This window comes from Coregonus clupeaformis, chromosome 11, assembly GCF_020615455.1.
Source record: "Coregonus clupeaformis isolate EN_2021a chromosome 11, ASM2061545v1, whole genome shotgun sequence".
In the NCBI taxonomy this organism is placed as follows: domain Eukaryota; kingdom Metazoa; phylum Chordata; class Actinopteri; order Salmoniformes; family Salmonidae; genus Coregonus; species Coregonus clupeaformis.
The window spans coordinates 25624546-25642359 of record NC_059202.1 but is presented as its reverse complement, the minus strand read 5'-3'; the positions used below and the strand labels follow the sequence as shown (position 1 = coordinate 25642359).

At 41.2% G+C, this 17814-nt stretch overlaps 2 protein-coding genes across 2 annotated transcripts in view; both read right to left on the bottom strand.

Annotated features, from left to right (window-relative positions):
- The window catches only part of LOC121576443 (ras-related protein Rab-3B), a 31017-nt gene extending 28102 nt beyond the window's left edge, over positions 1-2915 (bottom strand). Inside the window, exons 1-2 of the mRNA XM_041889587.2 lie at positions 2510-2915; positions 1475-1699 (exon numbers count right to left, since the gene is read on the bottom strand). Coding sequence (XP_041745521.1) covers positions 1475-1699 — 225 coding nt within the window. The 5' untranslated portion in view covers positions 2510-2915. The remainder of the gene's footprint in view (positions 1-1474; positions 1700-2509) is intronic.
- A 60-nt stretch (positions 2916-2975) lies between these two features.
- Positions 2976-17610, bottom strand: LOC121576442 (ATP synthase mitochondrial F1 complex assembly factor 1-like). Its single transcript, XM_041889585.2, has 9 exons — positions 17382-17610; positions 15118-15226; positions 6803-6856; positions 6581-6643; positions 6422-6472; positions 6287-6334; positions 5682-5777; positions 4599-4706; positions 2976-4063 (listed from the first exon to the last, which is right to left on the bottom strand). Exons 1-9 carry the CDS (start codon positions 17597-17599, stop codon positions 3884-3886), a joined length of 927 nt encoding a protein of 308 aa, XP_041745519.1. The 5' UTR covers positions 17600-17610; the 3' UTR covers positions 2976-3883.
- Positions 17611-17814: the final 204 nt, after the last annotated feature.

Below are 17814 nucleotides of genomic sequence, written 5' to 3'. Positions count from 1 at the left end.
CGGTCTTTTCAAACAGCTCTTACACTAAAAGGGCATTATCATAATTTTCACAATTTCACAGTATTATTCCAACATCATAGTGTGGAAATATATATAAACAAAGGAAAATCACGTTTTTGTCTGCACTGGGCCTTTAAGAATTGTTTTACAATGCAGGCTGTGCTGTTGCTGTGTGTAGATGTATGTACTGTATGTGGGTAGATGTATGTGTGTTTGTTTTAATTTTTGTTTCCAAACCTTTCCCGTGGGGAGAAAAAATAAAATACTTTGACCGTTTACTTTAGCCTGCCTGGAGTGCCAGATGGGCAGGGCTTGCATTTTTTGATTATTCTAATGGTTCTATTGGTCCAACCAGGCATGCTCAATCTCGCACAGATGAACTATTTGAAATGATTTCAAATAGTATTTGAACCCAGGTTTGCATTCTACACCACTGGTTCTAGAGAAGCACTGGGTGAAAAGGCTAGGCAGCAATCCTAACTGTGCTTTGGGTTTGCTGTAGTGGAGCTTGCTATCTGCTCTCACAGAGCCAGTTGTGGCATTACTGTACGTTTTTGCTAGATTGTTGTTGCTGCTGCCAACACCTATAGCGCTGCAGCTGTTTTGAGTGTGACTGCACAGCCTTCTATTTTTACACCTCCAGCCTGGCATTTAAGACGGGATCAATCTGCACTGATTACCACTCTCTGTTTATCACAAATTGCAATTTACTCTTGCAGTTGAGTCTTTATAGCCCCACCCCACACCCATCGGCCCTTGTATGGGGCCACTTTAATTGCCTGGCAGGATCTTGCTGTTGGGGAGTAGTGTGAAGAGCTGCTGCCATGACAACAATCATTGCTCAATGATGCAAGTTTACCAGAAGCTTCTGTCTCCCTAGGCCTGCAAGGGAAAGACTGCGTGTCTGTCTGTCTGTCTGTCTCTGTGTGTGTGTGTGTGTGTGTGTGTTATGTGTGTAATTTATCTACAGTACAGTCATCATGACATCGCCCTGGCTGTAGTTACAAGGATTGGGTGTGATTGTGAATGTGGAGCTCGAGCCAGAAACAAATACTAAATGAATCAACAAAGCATAACCCGGAAGGGACTGAACATAATCATAATTATGTGCATAATAACATGATTATCTATCCTGTATTTAGCCTATTTGTGCATAATGCTTATAGTCCTTATGCACAGTACACTCAAGCCCTGAATCTTGAGCAGTGGACTTCCAGCATGTATAACTATCTGTAGAATGACCATATAGGCCTAACTGAATATAATATGATCCTCATCTTATGTTTGGTCTGATCAAGCTCACTGACTGACTGCAAACAGGTGACAAACAAACGACAGCTGCGTCACATGGCACATTTATGGTGGCATAGTTATTGAATAGAATAGAATAGAACAGAAACATAATAGCTTCAAAATCCACACGGTGATAATGTATTCAGTTCGAATGGACTAGAGAAAACTGTCTACAACTCACCCATATCTGGAGCTTGACCCTCTTGTCATTCCTGTAGACAGTCTTGACTTTGAAGTCGATGCCCACCGTGCTGACGAAAGAGTTGCTGAACGAGTCGTCTGCGTAGCGGAACAGAAAGCTGGTCTTGCCCACGCTGCTGTTGCCAATGATGAGGAGCTTAAACATGTAGTCAAAGTTCTGGTCGGAGCCATCTCTCTGCCCAAAGCGCTGGTCTGCCTTCGCCATCTGTGGAGCATTGAAGCGTTGATCATGTGGGCAGCAGGCAGATGGGTGGATGAGTCAGAAGAGGTTGAAGAAGGAAGTGGAGGATGGTTGAGGATGTTATCATGTGTTTCACTCATTTGCAGATAACCATGGTTACAGGACAAGTATAGTATGGCTATAATGTGGTGTTCTGGAATGTCTGGCAGGGATGTCTAATCCATTATCTACACATTTTAATTATATGTTGAACATCTTCTAGACAGGATTTCTCAGCAATGACATGACACTGGGAGAAACGCATGTTGCCTATTAGCCTATAATATATTATATAATTAATCAAAAGGGATTTTAATACACAATTGTGTTAACTGGATATATTAATCTAGTTGAATTTATTTGAGTCATGTGCTAGTGTATTTTTAATGTTTGTCTACTATGTATCTAGGCTAAATGGTTTGTCACTGCAAATGTCAGTGAAAATGCTGGGCATTGAAAACAGGTTAAGCCGCAGGTGTGCTCTGTTATTCAAAACAGAAGAATAAAGCTATAATTCTAAGTGCAACATTTATGAGATGGCACCTTCATTCAGAGAAACCATAGACATCCATGTCTGTATACAGCAGGCTTGTGAAACCATCAATGGACGAATTGCTGCCATCGTTATGCTTGAGGCACAGGTGTAGCTACTGTGCAAATATATAATTTGACACAAGGGAATTTGTCTTTGGTCACATTATGGTACTGCTGTCAGAGACTACGACCGATACAGTTACTGCTGTAATTATAAAAGTATACGGATAACCAGTAAAATGTCATAAAATGTTTTATTACCTCTAAATCTTCTGGGTGGTTCTGTTTCCTTGCCGTTCTTTTTTCGTTGTCTCGCCTACTGAACTGAGCTGTAGCCTATGCACCTGACGAAGTCAACTCGTTGGCAAATGACTTCTTGATTATCGATATGAATGGGCTTCTGACTTAATATGTAGAGATAGGTTATCCAATCATGTGATGGGGGTCGAATTGCGAGTGTTGGGTGAAAAAAAATCGGAAGCGAAATAATTATGATGAATGTTTATCATACGTTCCTCTACTGCTCTACGCGGGCATAACCATTGTCGACAGACATCCTGCAGAGGGACAATTTACAAAGGTGCTGAAAAGAAAAAGGTCCTCAAAAACATTAACTCCGCTGTGAATGAATGGAAAACATTTCCAGACAGACACTCCTCTGTAGGAACAGTAGCCTATCAGATCACGGGAAGGCATTACAGGAATTTGCACGGTTTCGAGACATGACTCATCCATGAAATAGCAATAAAAATGTAGCTATACATTTATTTATAGCCTGTTGTCCGAGAGGCAGCTCGAAACCACCTCACCATTTGTTTACATTGATTGAGCAAAGTACACATGCAACTGGAAAAGCATCTATACATGTTCATTACCGTATGAACTAGGGTTGCTATTTTGCATGTTATGAATATTCCTTTTGAATTTATTGCAACAATATATCAGGACACTAAATAAATGGGTGCAACAGGTGAATGATACTGTAGCCATATCGCTCAAGTTGCAACTATGTATAATAATGTAGCAACAGTTTAATAAATGAAAACAGACAAATTGTCTAACCATTCTTTCTGTATTACAGTTAATCTACAATGTACTTATATGTACAAATACACTTATGTACGCAATCTCATTGTACACTGCATTGTTTTGAAAGCCAAATTCCTGCCGTTATTCTATACAAAAATAAGAAGCATATTTGGAAGGGTAAACACCAAACACTGGGGTTAAGTCCCAAATGGCACCCTATTCCATTTATAGTGGACTACGTTCGACAAAGGATCATAGGCCTCTGGTCAAATGTAATGAACTACGTAGGGTCTAGAGAGCCTTATGGGTTGCAGACTGGGTTCAGACAGGAATATGAGACTACTGTTAAGTGCAACAGTAAGATGGACAGGGGAGAGGTGAGGAAGAACATTTAAGGCTTTGATATGATTAAATAACATTGATTCATTACATCATCTATGCCTGGGAATTTAGCATACATTTTGACTGACGCATCTGCTCAACCAGGTCATTAGTGCCAAGCAAAAGACGTCATTCTCGCAAACGCAAGATTGGCTCCAAATGAATGACCATGTACAAATCCCTTGGTGAATTGGAGCATCATTTCACAGTCTGACAACTCTTGATCTAGTTCCCAGAGGTGAATGCAGGGTTGACGCCACTCTGTTCCAACTCAGCGATCACTGCCATGTGTTTGAAGTCAGCTGGTTTGTGGTTGAAGGTCTCCACCAATCGGAAGATCTCCTGCCGCTGGGTTCCGTAGAACAGCTGCACCTGATTGGCCAAGCACTGAGCTAGATGTACCGTCTGCAAAACAGGAGTGTTTGGTTAAAAGCCTTCCTCCACTTGGACCAAACCAAATAACCAAGCAATAAATGAGAAAATGTACTCTGGTAATTACAGTGTAAAATATTTTTAACAAAATACCAGAGGTGAATGACATTGTTGTAATCTACAGTACAACTACTTGACTAAGTACCATCTCACCCTGCACAGTTGTTGATATCATTGATTAAATGTGCCGTTTGTATACAGTTCTGATACAGTTTTGAGAGAGCGTGCAATTGGCATGTTGATGCAGGAATGTCCACCAGAGCTGTTGCCAGAGAATTGAATGTTAATTTCTCTACGATAAGCTGCCTCTAACATCGTTTTAGAGAATTTGGCAATACATCCAATGATTAGCCTGTATGAGTAAAGGTTATGTTGAATGTGGAGCATAATTAGGCTGCAGCTCCTGCTGCTGATGCCTTCTAACATCGACCTCAACATCATTATTTTTTATGGATTTATAGTGTTATTCTATTGCATCATGTACAATGGCTTTTTAGAAACAGCTTACCATGAACTTAGGGTCCATCTCGGCAGTCATGAGCACTACACCCTTGTCTTTCTGCAGGTCAGAATAGTGGTAGAGGATCAACTGACTCGGGGCGTGCTCTCCCATGGTCTGTGAAGGGGGTCAGGGAAACACCACAGAGTCGATATAGTATAGAATCTACACCACAGATAATACGTTATCTAGGACTATAATCGTATTTCTATACATAATACACTGAACCAAAATATAAACGCAACATGTAAAGTGATGGTCCCATGTTTCATGAGCTGAAATAAAAATATCCCAGAAATGTTCCATAAGCACAAAAAGTTTTTTTCTCTCAAATTTTGTGCACAAATTTGTTTACATCCCTGTTAGTGAGCATTTCTCCTTTGCCAAGATAATACATCCACCTGACAGGTGTGGCATATCAAGAAGCTGATTAAACAGCATGATCATTACACAGGTGCACCTTGTGCTGGGGACATATAAAAGGCCACTCTAAAATGTGCAGTTTTGTCACAACACAATGCCACAGATGTCTCAAGTTTTGAGGGAGCGTGCAATTGGCATGCTGACTGCAGGAATGTCCACCAGAGCTGTTGCCAGAGAATTGAATGTTAATTTCTCTACGATAAGCTGCCTCTAACATCGTTTTAGAGAATTTAGCAATACATCCAACCGGCCTCACAACCGCAGACCACTTGTAACCACGCCAGCCCAGGACCTCCACATCCGGCTTCGTCACCTGCGGGATTGTCTGAGACCAGCCACCCGGACAGCTGATGAAACTGAGGCATATTTCTGTCTGTAATAAAGCCCTTTTGTGGGGAAAAACTCATTCTGATTGGCTGGGCCTGTCTCCCCAGGGGGTGGGCCTGTGCCCTTCATGGCTGCGCCCCTGCCCAGTCATGTGAAATCCATCGATTAGGGCCTAATTTATTTATTTCAATTGACTGATTTCCTTATATGAACTGTAACTCAGTAAAATTGTTGAAATTGTTGCATGTTGCATTTATATTTTTGTTCAGTGTATAAACCTATGGTGCTGTTTGGGTGAGCTAGGATGAAGAGGAGCTATAAGATAAATTACATAGAAGTTACCTGGACATTGATGAGGGACGTGAAATGTAGCTCGTGGTCCGACCACTGCCCCAGGAAAAATTCATAGCCCTCCTTCTGGGGTAACGCATACAGGAACTGGATGTAGGGGAGTAACACATTGTTATACATGGGTTAATACCTTTTTCTACATTGCAATTTTTTTGTATTCAACTATCAGACATTAGATTAAAACCATTCTGCTTTGCAAACATAATTCAACATGAGTTCCAATAGTGCACTCAAGAGTATAACATTTCTAAAAATAATAATGAAATGCTGGGATTCAATCATCTCAATTCACTGTTGTTCTAATGGTCATACATTATTCAGGTTGTGGTTAACGTGTTTATGGAAGCACTGTATGTTAAAGCTTCCCTTTCTTTACTTGTACAATACTGACACCAAGTGGCCTTTCCTGCATGTTACTCCTCAAACAACCACATCTGCTCTATTGTCATCATGCCACACAAATTGGCAAACAATGTCATTGTAAACACACTGCTTTATCATCAACCTTCAAACATACTACAGTACAGTTGTACTAGGCACTAAGCATTGAGATGCTTACCACAGGGTTGCTAGGCACTAAGCATTGAGATGCTTACCACAGGGTTGCACTTGGCTCTGTTGAAAATTACTTCAAAAACGTGAGCCTAAAATAGAGGAAGAAATATGGAATTGTAATTATGTATTTGTTAAACTACTGTCAAAAGTGTTATCTGACAAAATGGCAAACTTACTGGTATGACAGCACTTATGGTGTCTTTTGTGGCATAATACTGCTTCCAAAGCTGAAAACAGAAATGTATTTTATTCCTCTTATGAAAACAACATGAAGCATAACGTTCTTTACATAGATATGACAAGATTTGAATTACTCTAAACATTTAAACACACACCTCTGCAATTTCTTCTCCTGACTTATTCTGGATCAAGTCCAAGTTCAGGATAGATCCTAGAGTCTGTGAAAAACCAAAACAGAGGCTTTAAATGGTATTATCCAGGTGGACAGGGTGATTTACCCTCATACAAAGCAATGGGCTTTAAAACCTTGTGTAAAGCAGTACACAAATGCAACTGAATTATGCAAATTGTATTAATACATTGATTTGACTTCTCACCTTGTCTTTGGTGAATCTGCCTGAACCATCAGCCTGGTTGTCACGCTTCTCCAACTGCAAATAAGATAAGATTTGTTGCATATAAATGGATGTCAATCAAAGAGTGTTTGCCTATATTTATGTAGGGCATATTGGCATCTAAGGGTTGGCAAAAACATTGTTTCAGCATAAAGAATTCTACAACTGGGGGACACATCCCTAAGCAGCCGAGGGTCCATTACACCCAACAAAAGGTGTTATTTGGGTTTGGGTCAATATACAGAGCTTTCAGAAAGTATTCACACCCCTTGACTTTTTACACATTTAGTTGTGTTACAAATTAGGATTATAATGGATTTGTCTCTTTTTTTGTTTATTTACGATCTACACAAAATACTCTAACATCAAAGTGGAAGAAAAATTATATCTACTAATATATCTTGATTAGATAAGTGTTCAACCCCCTGAGTCAATACATGTTAGAATCACGTTTGGTAGCGATTACAGCCGAGAGTCTTTTTGGGTAAGTCACTAAGAGCTTTGTACACCTGGATTGTACAATATTTGCGAATTTTTTATTTTTTTAACTCATTTACATCACATTTACATTTGTAATTTAGCATACGTTCTTATCCAGAGCGACTTCAAGCTCTGTCAAGGTGGTTGTTGATCATTGCTAGACACCCATTTTCAAGTCTTGCCATAAATGTTCAAGCCGATTTAAGCAAAAACTAATTAGGCTACTCAGGAACATTCAATGTCATCTTAGTAAGCAACTCCAGTGAATATTTGGCCTTGGGTTTTAGGTTAATGTCCTGCTGAAAGGTGAATTTGTTTCCCAGTGTCTGTTGGAAAGCAGACAACCAGATTTACCTCTAGGATTTTGCCTGTGCTTAGCTCTATTCCGTTTCTTTCAATCCTAAAAAACTCCCTAGTCCTTGCCGATGACAAGCATCCCCGTAACATGATGCAGTCATCACCATGCTTGAAAATATGAAGATTGGTACTCAGTGATGTGTTGGATTTTCCCCAAACATAATGTTTTGTATTCTGGACAAAAAGTACATTTCTTTGCCACATTTTGTGCAGTATTACTTTAGTGCCTTATTGCAAACAGGATGCATGTTTTGGAATATTTTTTATTCTGTACAGACTTCCTTCTTTTCACTCTATCATTTAGATTAGTATTGTGGAGTAACTACAGTGGGAAAAAAAGTATTTAGCCGCCACCAATTGTGCAAGTTCTCCCACTTAAAAAGATGAGAGAGGCCTGTAATTTTCATCATAGGTACACATCAACTATGACAGACAAATTGAGGGAAAAAAATCCAGAAAATCACATTGTAGGATTTTTAATGAATTTATTTGCAAATTATGGTGGAAAATAAGTATTTGGTCACCTACAAACAAGCAAGATTTCTGGCTCTCACAGACCTGTAACTTCTTCTTTAAGAGGCTCCTCTGTCCTCCACTCGTTACCTGTATTAATGGCACCTGTTTGAACTTGTTATCAGTATAAAAGACACCTGTCCACAACCTCAAACAGTCACACTCCAAACTCCACTATCGCCAAGACCAAAGAGCTGTCAAAGGACACCAGAACAAAATTGTAGACCTGCACCAGGCTGGGAAGACTGAATCTGCAATAGGTAAGCAGCTTGGTTTGAAGAAATCAACTGTGGGAGCAATTATTAGGAAATGGAAGACATACAAGACCACTGATAATCTCCCTCGATCTGGGGCTCCACGCAAGATCTCACCCCGTGGGGTCAAAATGATCACAAGAACGGTGAGCAAAAATCCCAGAACCACACGGGCGGACCTAGTGAATGACCTGCAGAGAGCTGGGACCAAAGTAACAAAGCCCACCATCAGTAACACACTACGCCGCCAGGGACTCAAATCCTGCACTGCCAGACGTGTCCCCCTGCTTAAGCCAGTACATGTCAAGGCCCATCTGAAGTTTGCTAGAGTGCATTTGGATGATTCAGAAGAGGATTGGGAGAATGTCATATGGTCAGATGAAACCAAAATATAACTTTTTGGTAAAAACTCAACTCGTCGTGTTTGGAGGACAAAGAATGCTGAGTTGCATCCAAAGAACACCATACCTACTGTGAAGCATGGTGGTGGAAACATCATTTGGGGCTGTTTTTCTGCAAAGGGACCAGGACGACTGATCCGTATAAAGGAAAGAATGAATGGGGCCATGTATCGTGAGATTTTGAGTGAAAACCTCCTTCCATCAGCAAGGGCATTGAAGATGAAACGTGGCTGGGTCTTTCAGCATGACAATGATCCCAAACACACTGCCCGGGCAACAAAGGAGTGGTTTTGTAAGAAGCATTTCAAGGTCCTGGAGTGGCCTAGCCAGTCTCCAGATCTCAACCCCATAGAAAATCTTTGGAGGGAGTTGAAAGTCCGTGTTGCCCAGCGACAGCCCCAAAACATCACTGCTCTAGAGGAGATCTGCATGGAGGAATGGGCCAAAATACCAGCAACAGTGTGTGAAAACCTTGTGAAGACTTACAGAAAACGTTTGACCTGTGTCATTGCCAACAAAGGGTATATAACAAAGTATTGAGAAACTTTTGTTATTGACCAAATACTTATTTTCCACCATAATTTGCTAATAAATTCATTAAAAATCCTACAATGTGATTTTCTGGATGTTTTTTCTAATTTTGTCTGTCATAGTTGACGTGTACCTATGATGAAAATTACAGGCCTCTCATCTTTTTAAGTGGGAGAACTTGCACAATTGGTGGCTGACTAAATACTTTTTTCCCCCACTGTACAATGTTGTGGATCCATCTTCAATTTTCTCCTATCACAGCCATTAAACTCTAACTGTTTTAAAGTCACCATTGGCCTCATGGTGAAATCCCTGAGCGGTTTCCTTCCTCTCCGGCAACTGTGTTAGGAAGGACGCCTGTATCATTGTAGTGACTGGCTGTATTGATACACCACCCAAAGCGTTATTAGTAACATCACCATGCTCAAAGAGATATTCAATGGCTGCTTAAAAAAAAAAAAACGATCTACCCAATAGGTGCCCTTCTTTGCGAGGCATTGGTAAACCTCCCTGGTCTTTGTGTTTGAAATTCACTACTCGACTGAGCAGTATTGCCAACTTAGCAACTCTGTCGCTATATCTGTCGCTATATTTAGCGAGTATTCATACCCCTTTAGCGACACATTTTCTAAAAATCGACTAGCGACAAATCTAGCGACTTTTTCTGGTGTTATTGGAGACGTTTGGAGACTCTGACGTGAAAGCACGTATCGTTCTTACTCTTCTCAACGAGCAGCGGGTGCTGCCGTGGGCCCCACCCCCTTCCCAAAGCACTCACAGACGGCCCAGTCCTCGCGCAGCAGTCTCCCAGCTGCAGTCAGAACAGGAGATGTTCACCCCTCCGCGTCCAGACTGCAAATGAATCGCACATGCGGAAAGCCGCCGCTGGCTGATCCCGCCCTGGCTTACATTCAGGGCGGGATGTAAATGTAAAATGTTCTTTGTCTAAAATAAAACAGTGCACAAAAATAAATCACTGCATTTGACTCACACAGCCTCAGTCACTTACTCACCTCGTCCACTGTGTGTGTGCCTCTCTGTGACATAAGCTAAACATCTAGCTGGCTAGCTCATCATGTCTCAGTCTAAACTGTACACTCAAAAATACAGAAAGGAGTGGGAATCAAACCCTGAATTCAAAGGCTGGTTGAAGCCGTTTATTGGAGATGATACACGGGCATACTGCCTGTATTGTAAGGCTGATTTCGACGCCAAACTTTGTGATGTAAAAAAATACATGATAACTCAAAAACATACTCAAAAGACAAAGCCTTATAACAGTTCCACCCAAAACAAGCTGCCATTTATGGTTTAAAAAATTCTCTGCAAAAAAGGCTGAGGCCACCATGGCATTAACTATCGCTGAACACTGTTCCATGCTGGCATGTGATCACATTGGAGAAGCATGTAGAGCTGCTTTCTCAGACTCCACTGCTGCTACCTGGCCTCAAAGATTTCATTGCTGCTACATGGCCTCAAAGATCTGGTTCTTATTCGCTGTGTGTGCCACTCTCTGCAGCTTGCTGTAAGTCATGCTTCCAATGACACCATCCCCCGTAGTGTGGTGTACTTGGTACGAGAGACTTATAACTGGTTTTCAGTGTCTCCAAAGCGCAGGGCGGCCTACAAGGCCATATACAGTGGGGAGAACAAGTATTTGATACACTGCCGATTTTGCAGGTTTTCCCATTTACAAAGCATGTAGAGGTGTGTAATTTTTATCATAGGTACACTTCAACTGTGAGAGACGGAATCTAAAACAAAAATCCAGAAAATCACATTGTATGATTTTTAAGTAATTAATTTGCATTTTATTGCATGACATAAGTATTTGATCACCTACCAACCAGTTAAAATTCCGGCTCTCACAGATGTGTTCGTTTTTCTTTAAGAAGCCCTCCTGTTCTCCACTCATTACCTGTATTAACTGCACCTGTTTGAACGTGTTACCTGTATAAAAGACACCTGTCCACACACAATCAAACAGACTCCAACCTCTCCACAATGGCCAAGACCAGAGAGCTGTGTAAGGACATCAGGGATAAAATTGTAGACCTGCAAAAGGCTGGGCTGGGCTACAGGACAATGGGCTACAGGACAATAGGCAAGCAGCTTGGTGAGAAGGCAACAACTGTTGGCGCAATTATTAGAAAATGGAAGAAGTTCAAGATGACGGTCATTCATCCTCGGTCTGGGGCTCCATGCAAGATCTCACCTCGTGGGGCATCAATGATCATGAGGAAGGTGAGGGATCAGCCCAGAACTACACGGCAGGACCTGGTCAATGACCTAAAGAGAGCTGGGACCACAGTCTCAAAGAAAACCATTAGTAACACACTACGCCGCCATGGATTAAAATCCTGCAGCGCACGCAAGGTCCCCCTGCTCAAGCCAGCGCATGTCCAGGCCCGTCTGAAGTTTGCCAATGACCATCTGGATGATCCAGAGGAGGAATGGGAGAAGGTCATGTGGTCTGATGAGACAAAAATAGAGCTTTTGGTCTAAACTCCACTCGCCGTGTTTGGAGGAAGAAGAAGGATGAGTACAACCCCAAGAACACCATCCCAACCGTGGAAGCATGGAGGTGGAAACATCACTCTTTGGGATGCTTTTCTGCAAAGGGGACAGGACGACTGCACCGTATTGAGGGGAGGATGGATGGGGCCATGTATCGCGAGATCTTGGCCAACAACCTCCTTCCCTCAGTAAGAGCATTGAAGATGGGTCGTGGCTGGGTCTTCCAGCATGACAACGACCCCGAAACCCACAGCCAGGGCAACTAAGGAGTGGCTCCGTAAGAAGCATCTCAAGGTCCTGAAAACCCAATAGAACATCTTTGGAGGGAGCTGAAAGTCCATATTGCCCAGCGACAGCCCCGAAACCTGAAGGATCTGTAGAAGGTCTGTATGGAGGAGTGGGCCAAAATCCCTGCTGCAGTGTGTGCAAACCTGGTCAAGACCTACAGGAAACGTATGAGCTCTGTAATTGCAAACAAAGGTTTCTGTACCAAATATTAAGTTCTGCTTTTCTGATGTATCAAATACGTATGTCATGCAATAAAATGCACATTAATTACTTAAAAATCATACAATGTGATTTTCTGGATTTTTGTTTTAGATTCCGTCTCTCACAGTTGAAGTGTACCTATGATAAAAATGACAGACCTCTACATGCTTTGTATGTAGGAAAACCTGCAAAATCGGCAGTGTATCAAATACTTGTTCTCCCCACTGTATAAGACCATCAACTGTGGGGAGAAACCTTTACAGATAACCAAGGTGTGTGCCACACGTTGCCTCTCCATTGAACCCGCGGTTTCACGCATTTTGGACCAGTGGGAGGAGCTTAGGCTGCATTTCGCAGTCACCAATTCCAGTGAACACTGCTACATGGCTGAGGTTTTATACTCAGTGATCCTCAAAACATATTGTATCTGACTTGTTTGAAGTCAGTGCTGGGTGAGGTACAGTTGGCCATCAAGGCTTTTGAGGGAGAGCAAGTAGATCCTCTTAAGCTACTTGACAGCTTGGTTAGCCTGATAAAGTCTGTGAGCAGCAGGGTCCTGAATCCATTGGCAAATATTGATGTACTCAAAGGGCCAATAGATGGATACATCAGTCCCAAACCGTACCTTGGTTACCTTTTTGAGTCAAAGGCAGCTGAGCTTCACCATGCGCCTGAGGATGAAAACAATGTCCGAAAGCAGTGTGTAGCCTTCCCCATCTCCCTCACTAATGAGTTGAGGGTGAGACTGCCGGACAACATCGAAGCATTGCAGTACATGTCAGTTTTCAATGTGGAGGAAACTGTACAGCACAATAAGAGCCCTGGAGAAATAGAAAAAATAGCCAAGCTCCTTGGCTACTCCCCTGCAGAGATAGACAAGATTGTCCAGCAATGGCGTGCCATCCATCTTAGTAAATGGAATGAGACAAAAAACACACTGGGCTTCTGGAGTGAGATTTGGAAGTTCAGGGATGCAGCTGATATCAACCCGTTTCAAGAACTTGCCATGCATGGCTGCTGTGTCTGTGTTGTCCTTGCCACACACGAATGCTGAAGTCGAGACAGTATTCAGCCAGATGAGTGTGGTAAAAAGCTAACTTAGAAATCGGATGTCCTTGCAGTCTCTTAACTCCATCCTGTACATTCGATATGGACTGAAGCTGTCTGGTGAGGCTTGCTATGAGCACCAGCTGCCTGATAATGTTTTACAGCTTTTTGGCACATCAGCTGCTTACTCATTTAAGTCAGCTCCCTCAGTTGCTGAACCTGCCATAGAGAGCCTTGACCAAAATGACGATGACCCACTATTTCTGTGAGCCAGCACAGCCTGTGTGTGTGTGTGGAGGGGGGTAAAAAAAAAAAAAAAACTGAATTAGGGCCAGACTAGTTACCATAATTTTCTCACATTGCCATTGACAGTTTTTTCTATTGTCTCTTTTTGGTCCATTTAGATTGTTAATGTAGGTTGTACACAAAAAAATGTTTAAAATTGTATGGTTAAAAATGTTCATGTTTTACTGTGACTTGTTGTAGGCTCCTATGTGGACCATAAGGTTAAAAACCAAACCAAACTTAAGAAAACTAAACTAAAAAACAAACAAAAAGTAAAAAAGTAAAAAAAGTAAATCAAATAAAAAACGAAGTAACTCCGCCAGAGTGTCTCTTTTTTGGTCACTTTATCCCAAGCCCGGATAAAGGAGGAGGGTTGGAATTGTGACATAAAAAACAAAACAAGAATCGACAGAAGAAAGTTAATTTGTAGTTCTAAACATATTTAGGGTGTTTTTTACTCACTTTATGTCTCTCCCACAACGTTATTCCTCTCTCCTACAGCGTCCATCACAATTACATGGCCAATTATGGAAATTAGGTGATGACGTCATTTATCGACATTTAGGACAGCCAATAGCTACTTTCCTTACTGAGGAGTTGGCAACACTGCGACTGAGGGACCTTACAGATAATTGTATGTGTCGGGTACAGAGATGGGTTAATCATTCAAAAATCATGTTAACCACTATTATTGCACACAGAGTGAGTCCATGCAACTTATTGACTCAAGACATTTCAGCAAATTTCAAAAAACAAAATTCCACATTGTAGGGTATTGTGTGTAGATCAGTGGCACAAACCCTCAATGCATAACCATTTTAATTTCAGGCTGTAATGTGGAAAAAGTAAAGGGGTGTGAATACTTTCTTTAGGCACTGTAGCCTAATATGTCAGCCGGTAATAGCTAGCTAATGCTAACCCTAGCTAGGTACCGTCTGATACATTGCTGTGTACGGTCCTCTCAGTACCCCTACAAGCCAAAATGTTGAATAAAATGAAATGTGAACTTACTCTACTGTTTATCTGGGTGGTTGGTCCAAATGATGCTAGGAATTTGAGACAGGAAAGTATTATAAAACTTTTCAAAACGCTGGTAGTGGGTTCAGATTTCTATCACCTGAAGCATGCACACACAATGTAAATACATGCACGCGATTAACGCATACTAGCCCAGCTCGTGCACGTGTTTACATGGTTGTACGCATGAGTCAAATGAAATGATGAACCCCATTACCAACCAGTGTTTTGAAAAGTTTCCTAGCATCATAAGGACCAACCACACAGACAACTGGTTTATAGAGGGCCTGCCAGGTCAATTTCCAAAATCAAAACACTGGGTTCTCCTAGATGGTGGACTTGCTTGCCATCACCCGTCTGGTCCAACAGACTAAGGTTAATATAACCTCAGAACTCAGTAACCTACCTCCTGCTCCATGAGTTTGACGAACTCTGATTGTTTTGAGTGTCCGAGTGGCTCCCGTTTAATTTCATTTAGATTCTCGAGCCGAGCATTGAACTCCTGAGGTTTGGCACTGAAAAAAGGAAATAACTTCTGGTTAGGAAATCCCTAAGTTCAAAACTAAGCTACAGTTCAGCCTTGATATGAAAGACAAAATTGTAAAAAAAAAAAAAACTATTTTGTAGCAGAAAATTGTCACTTGTGATTAACATTTTCATAATGGTCTCCCTATAGTTAGATGGAGAATATTATGAGGTTTTCAGAAATGTTTTCCTTATTTCTGGTGACCAGAAATTCGAGTAGGATGATCTTTTTATGGGATGATGATCACTTGCCAGACAGAGCAGCGCATAATTCACTTTAGTCTGTAACCTAATATTCTGTATTGTTTTACTTTGTGCAACATCAAAATCCAGCCTATTTAACTTTTTCGATAAAAATATATTTAGACTTAAGGTAGGCTATACTGAGTGTATAAAACATTAGGAACACCTGCTCTTTCCATGACATAGTCTGACCAGGTGAAAGCTATGATCCCTTAATTGATGCCACTTGTTAAATCCACTTCAATCAGTATAGATGATTTTTAAGCCTCGAGACAACTGAGACATGGATGTGCGCCATTCAGAGGGTGAATGGGCTAGACAAAAGATTGAAGTGCCTTTGAACGGGGTATGGTAGTAGGTGTTAGGCGCACCGGTTTGAGTGTGTCAAGCGCTGCAAAGCTGCTGGGTTCATGCTCAACAGTTTCCTGTGTATAAAGAACGGTCCACCATCCAAAGGACATCCAGCCAATTTGACACAAATGTGAGAAGCATTGGCATCAACATGGGCCAGCATCCCTGTGGAACGTTTCGACACCTTGTAGAGTCCATGCCCCAACGAATTGAGGCTGTTCTGAGGGCAAAAGGGAGTGCAACTCAATATTAGGAAGGTGTTCCTAATGTTTTGTACACTCAGTGTATAGCCTGTTTGGTAGGCTATAATTCAGGTCTAACTCAGTATAATATCCTAATATTGTTTTGTTCCAAATTAAATGTGTGTGTGTGTGTGTGTATATCTATATATCATTTTATAGAATTAGCCTATAAAGCCTTAAGTTTAGTTTGGATGGGTTTGAAAGAAAAGTAATCCAAGCCACGGCTGGGTCTGGGAAGTGCACCAAAAGGCGACTTTTTCCAAATCCTCCTACAGTCACATGCAGGTAAGACGTTTTGATCTCTATATACTAATCAGAAAGAGCAGATTGAGGTTTCCAAATAACCAATCTTTGCCAAACAACATGCAAAGAAGAAAAATGAGTGGATGAGCTCTGTTTGAACTTTTTGTCAGAATAGCCACGATACACATGGGCACTCGTGACACTAAAAAGCACAGTAACATAACTAAACTCAAAATATAAAAATAATGGATTTCTTTGGTGTATATTAAATGTAGTCCATTTATAAATATGAACACTAATTGTTTTTTTGTAATGGCTTTTCATTTTAGATAGCCTACAGTAACAAACTAAAATGCTTTTGTATTCTTTGAAATCTATATTTTCTCATATTCTAATGTCACCTAAGAAATTCATATACCACCAAATGGTACATTTTGTGATAGCATATATTACATTTATTTATTAGACTGTTGGAATGTTGAGGCAGGCATCAGCCGAATTGGGATGGATGCCTCGATGCCCAGCAATTCTAGTGAGTAAAGAATAAAATTCAAATTATACATTTGTTTGTCGTTTAGAAACAACTCTCTAAACACGAATTTTGGTCTGGTCAGTATTTCACATTTTCACACAGACCCGAGGTCGGTGGCCACCAAACGGGACTCCGAGGGTAAACTACAGAATTTCGGAACACCGGTATAATAATAATAATGTCAAACGGTATACTTTTTCAAAAGACGTATGAATACACCCTTGAGACCAGGGATGTATTCACTAGGAACCAAACGGAAGCAAACGAAACGGGGAGGGACCAACCTGAATTTGTCCAGTAACTCGTTCTCGTTGCAAAACGTTTGACTAATGATTACACCCCTGCTAGCTAAGAGTTGACACGACTTGGCTAGCTGATTACACCTGGGAAATTAATTTCAAACATTCAAGTTGCACACAAAGATTAGCTGACACTCTGACTAGCTAGCACCCAGTGTTATTGCCATTTAATGTAGGTAAGTTAGCAAGCTAACGTTAAACTAATATTTGCTAGCGTGTGACTTTGCGCTTATACCTCTGTAGCTTTCTGATCTTTTCCTGATATTTATTATAATATGGATTGTCCTCCAGTTCCGGCTCTTTCTTCTTCTTCACAGAAAATGCTCTAAACTGCGACGGCACCAGGCCTGGGATGAGCGGTCGGATTCCAGTTGCCCTGACCGCTAGCATCCCACGGTACAAACAAGACATTTGCACCATGGCCGCCGCCATCTTTTCGCCGTTGTCGCACATAAATAACGCGCCGTAAGGAAACAATGTCAATATAAAAAATACTTCCGAGGACCTGTACTGTGTCAATTACAATTATGAAAAAGGCCTATATAACAATTAAATGGATAGGCCTTCATGACTGTATTGGGGGAAACATATTTTAAGTAGTTTAAGCATTTTAATTCAATCCACAAATGTCCCAAAAATCACTACAGAAGGAACAGTCTTCTATAAAA

Bases quoted from the DNA above. Each gene is read 5' to 3' on its own strand.
- LOC121576442 (XM_041889585.2), bottom strand. From the start codon at position 17,599: ATGTGCGACAACGGCGAAAAGATGGCGGCGGCCATGGTGCAAATGTCT. The intron at 15,227-17,381 runs GTATAAGCGCAA...TCCTTTTTTCAG, and splicing joins AAGATCAGAAAGCTACAGAG to TGCCAAACCTCAGGAGTTCA. The intron at 6,644-6,802 runs GTGAGAAGTCAA...GGTTTTTCACAG, and splicing joins GCAGATTCACCAAAGACAAG to ACTCTAGGATCTATCCTGAA.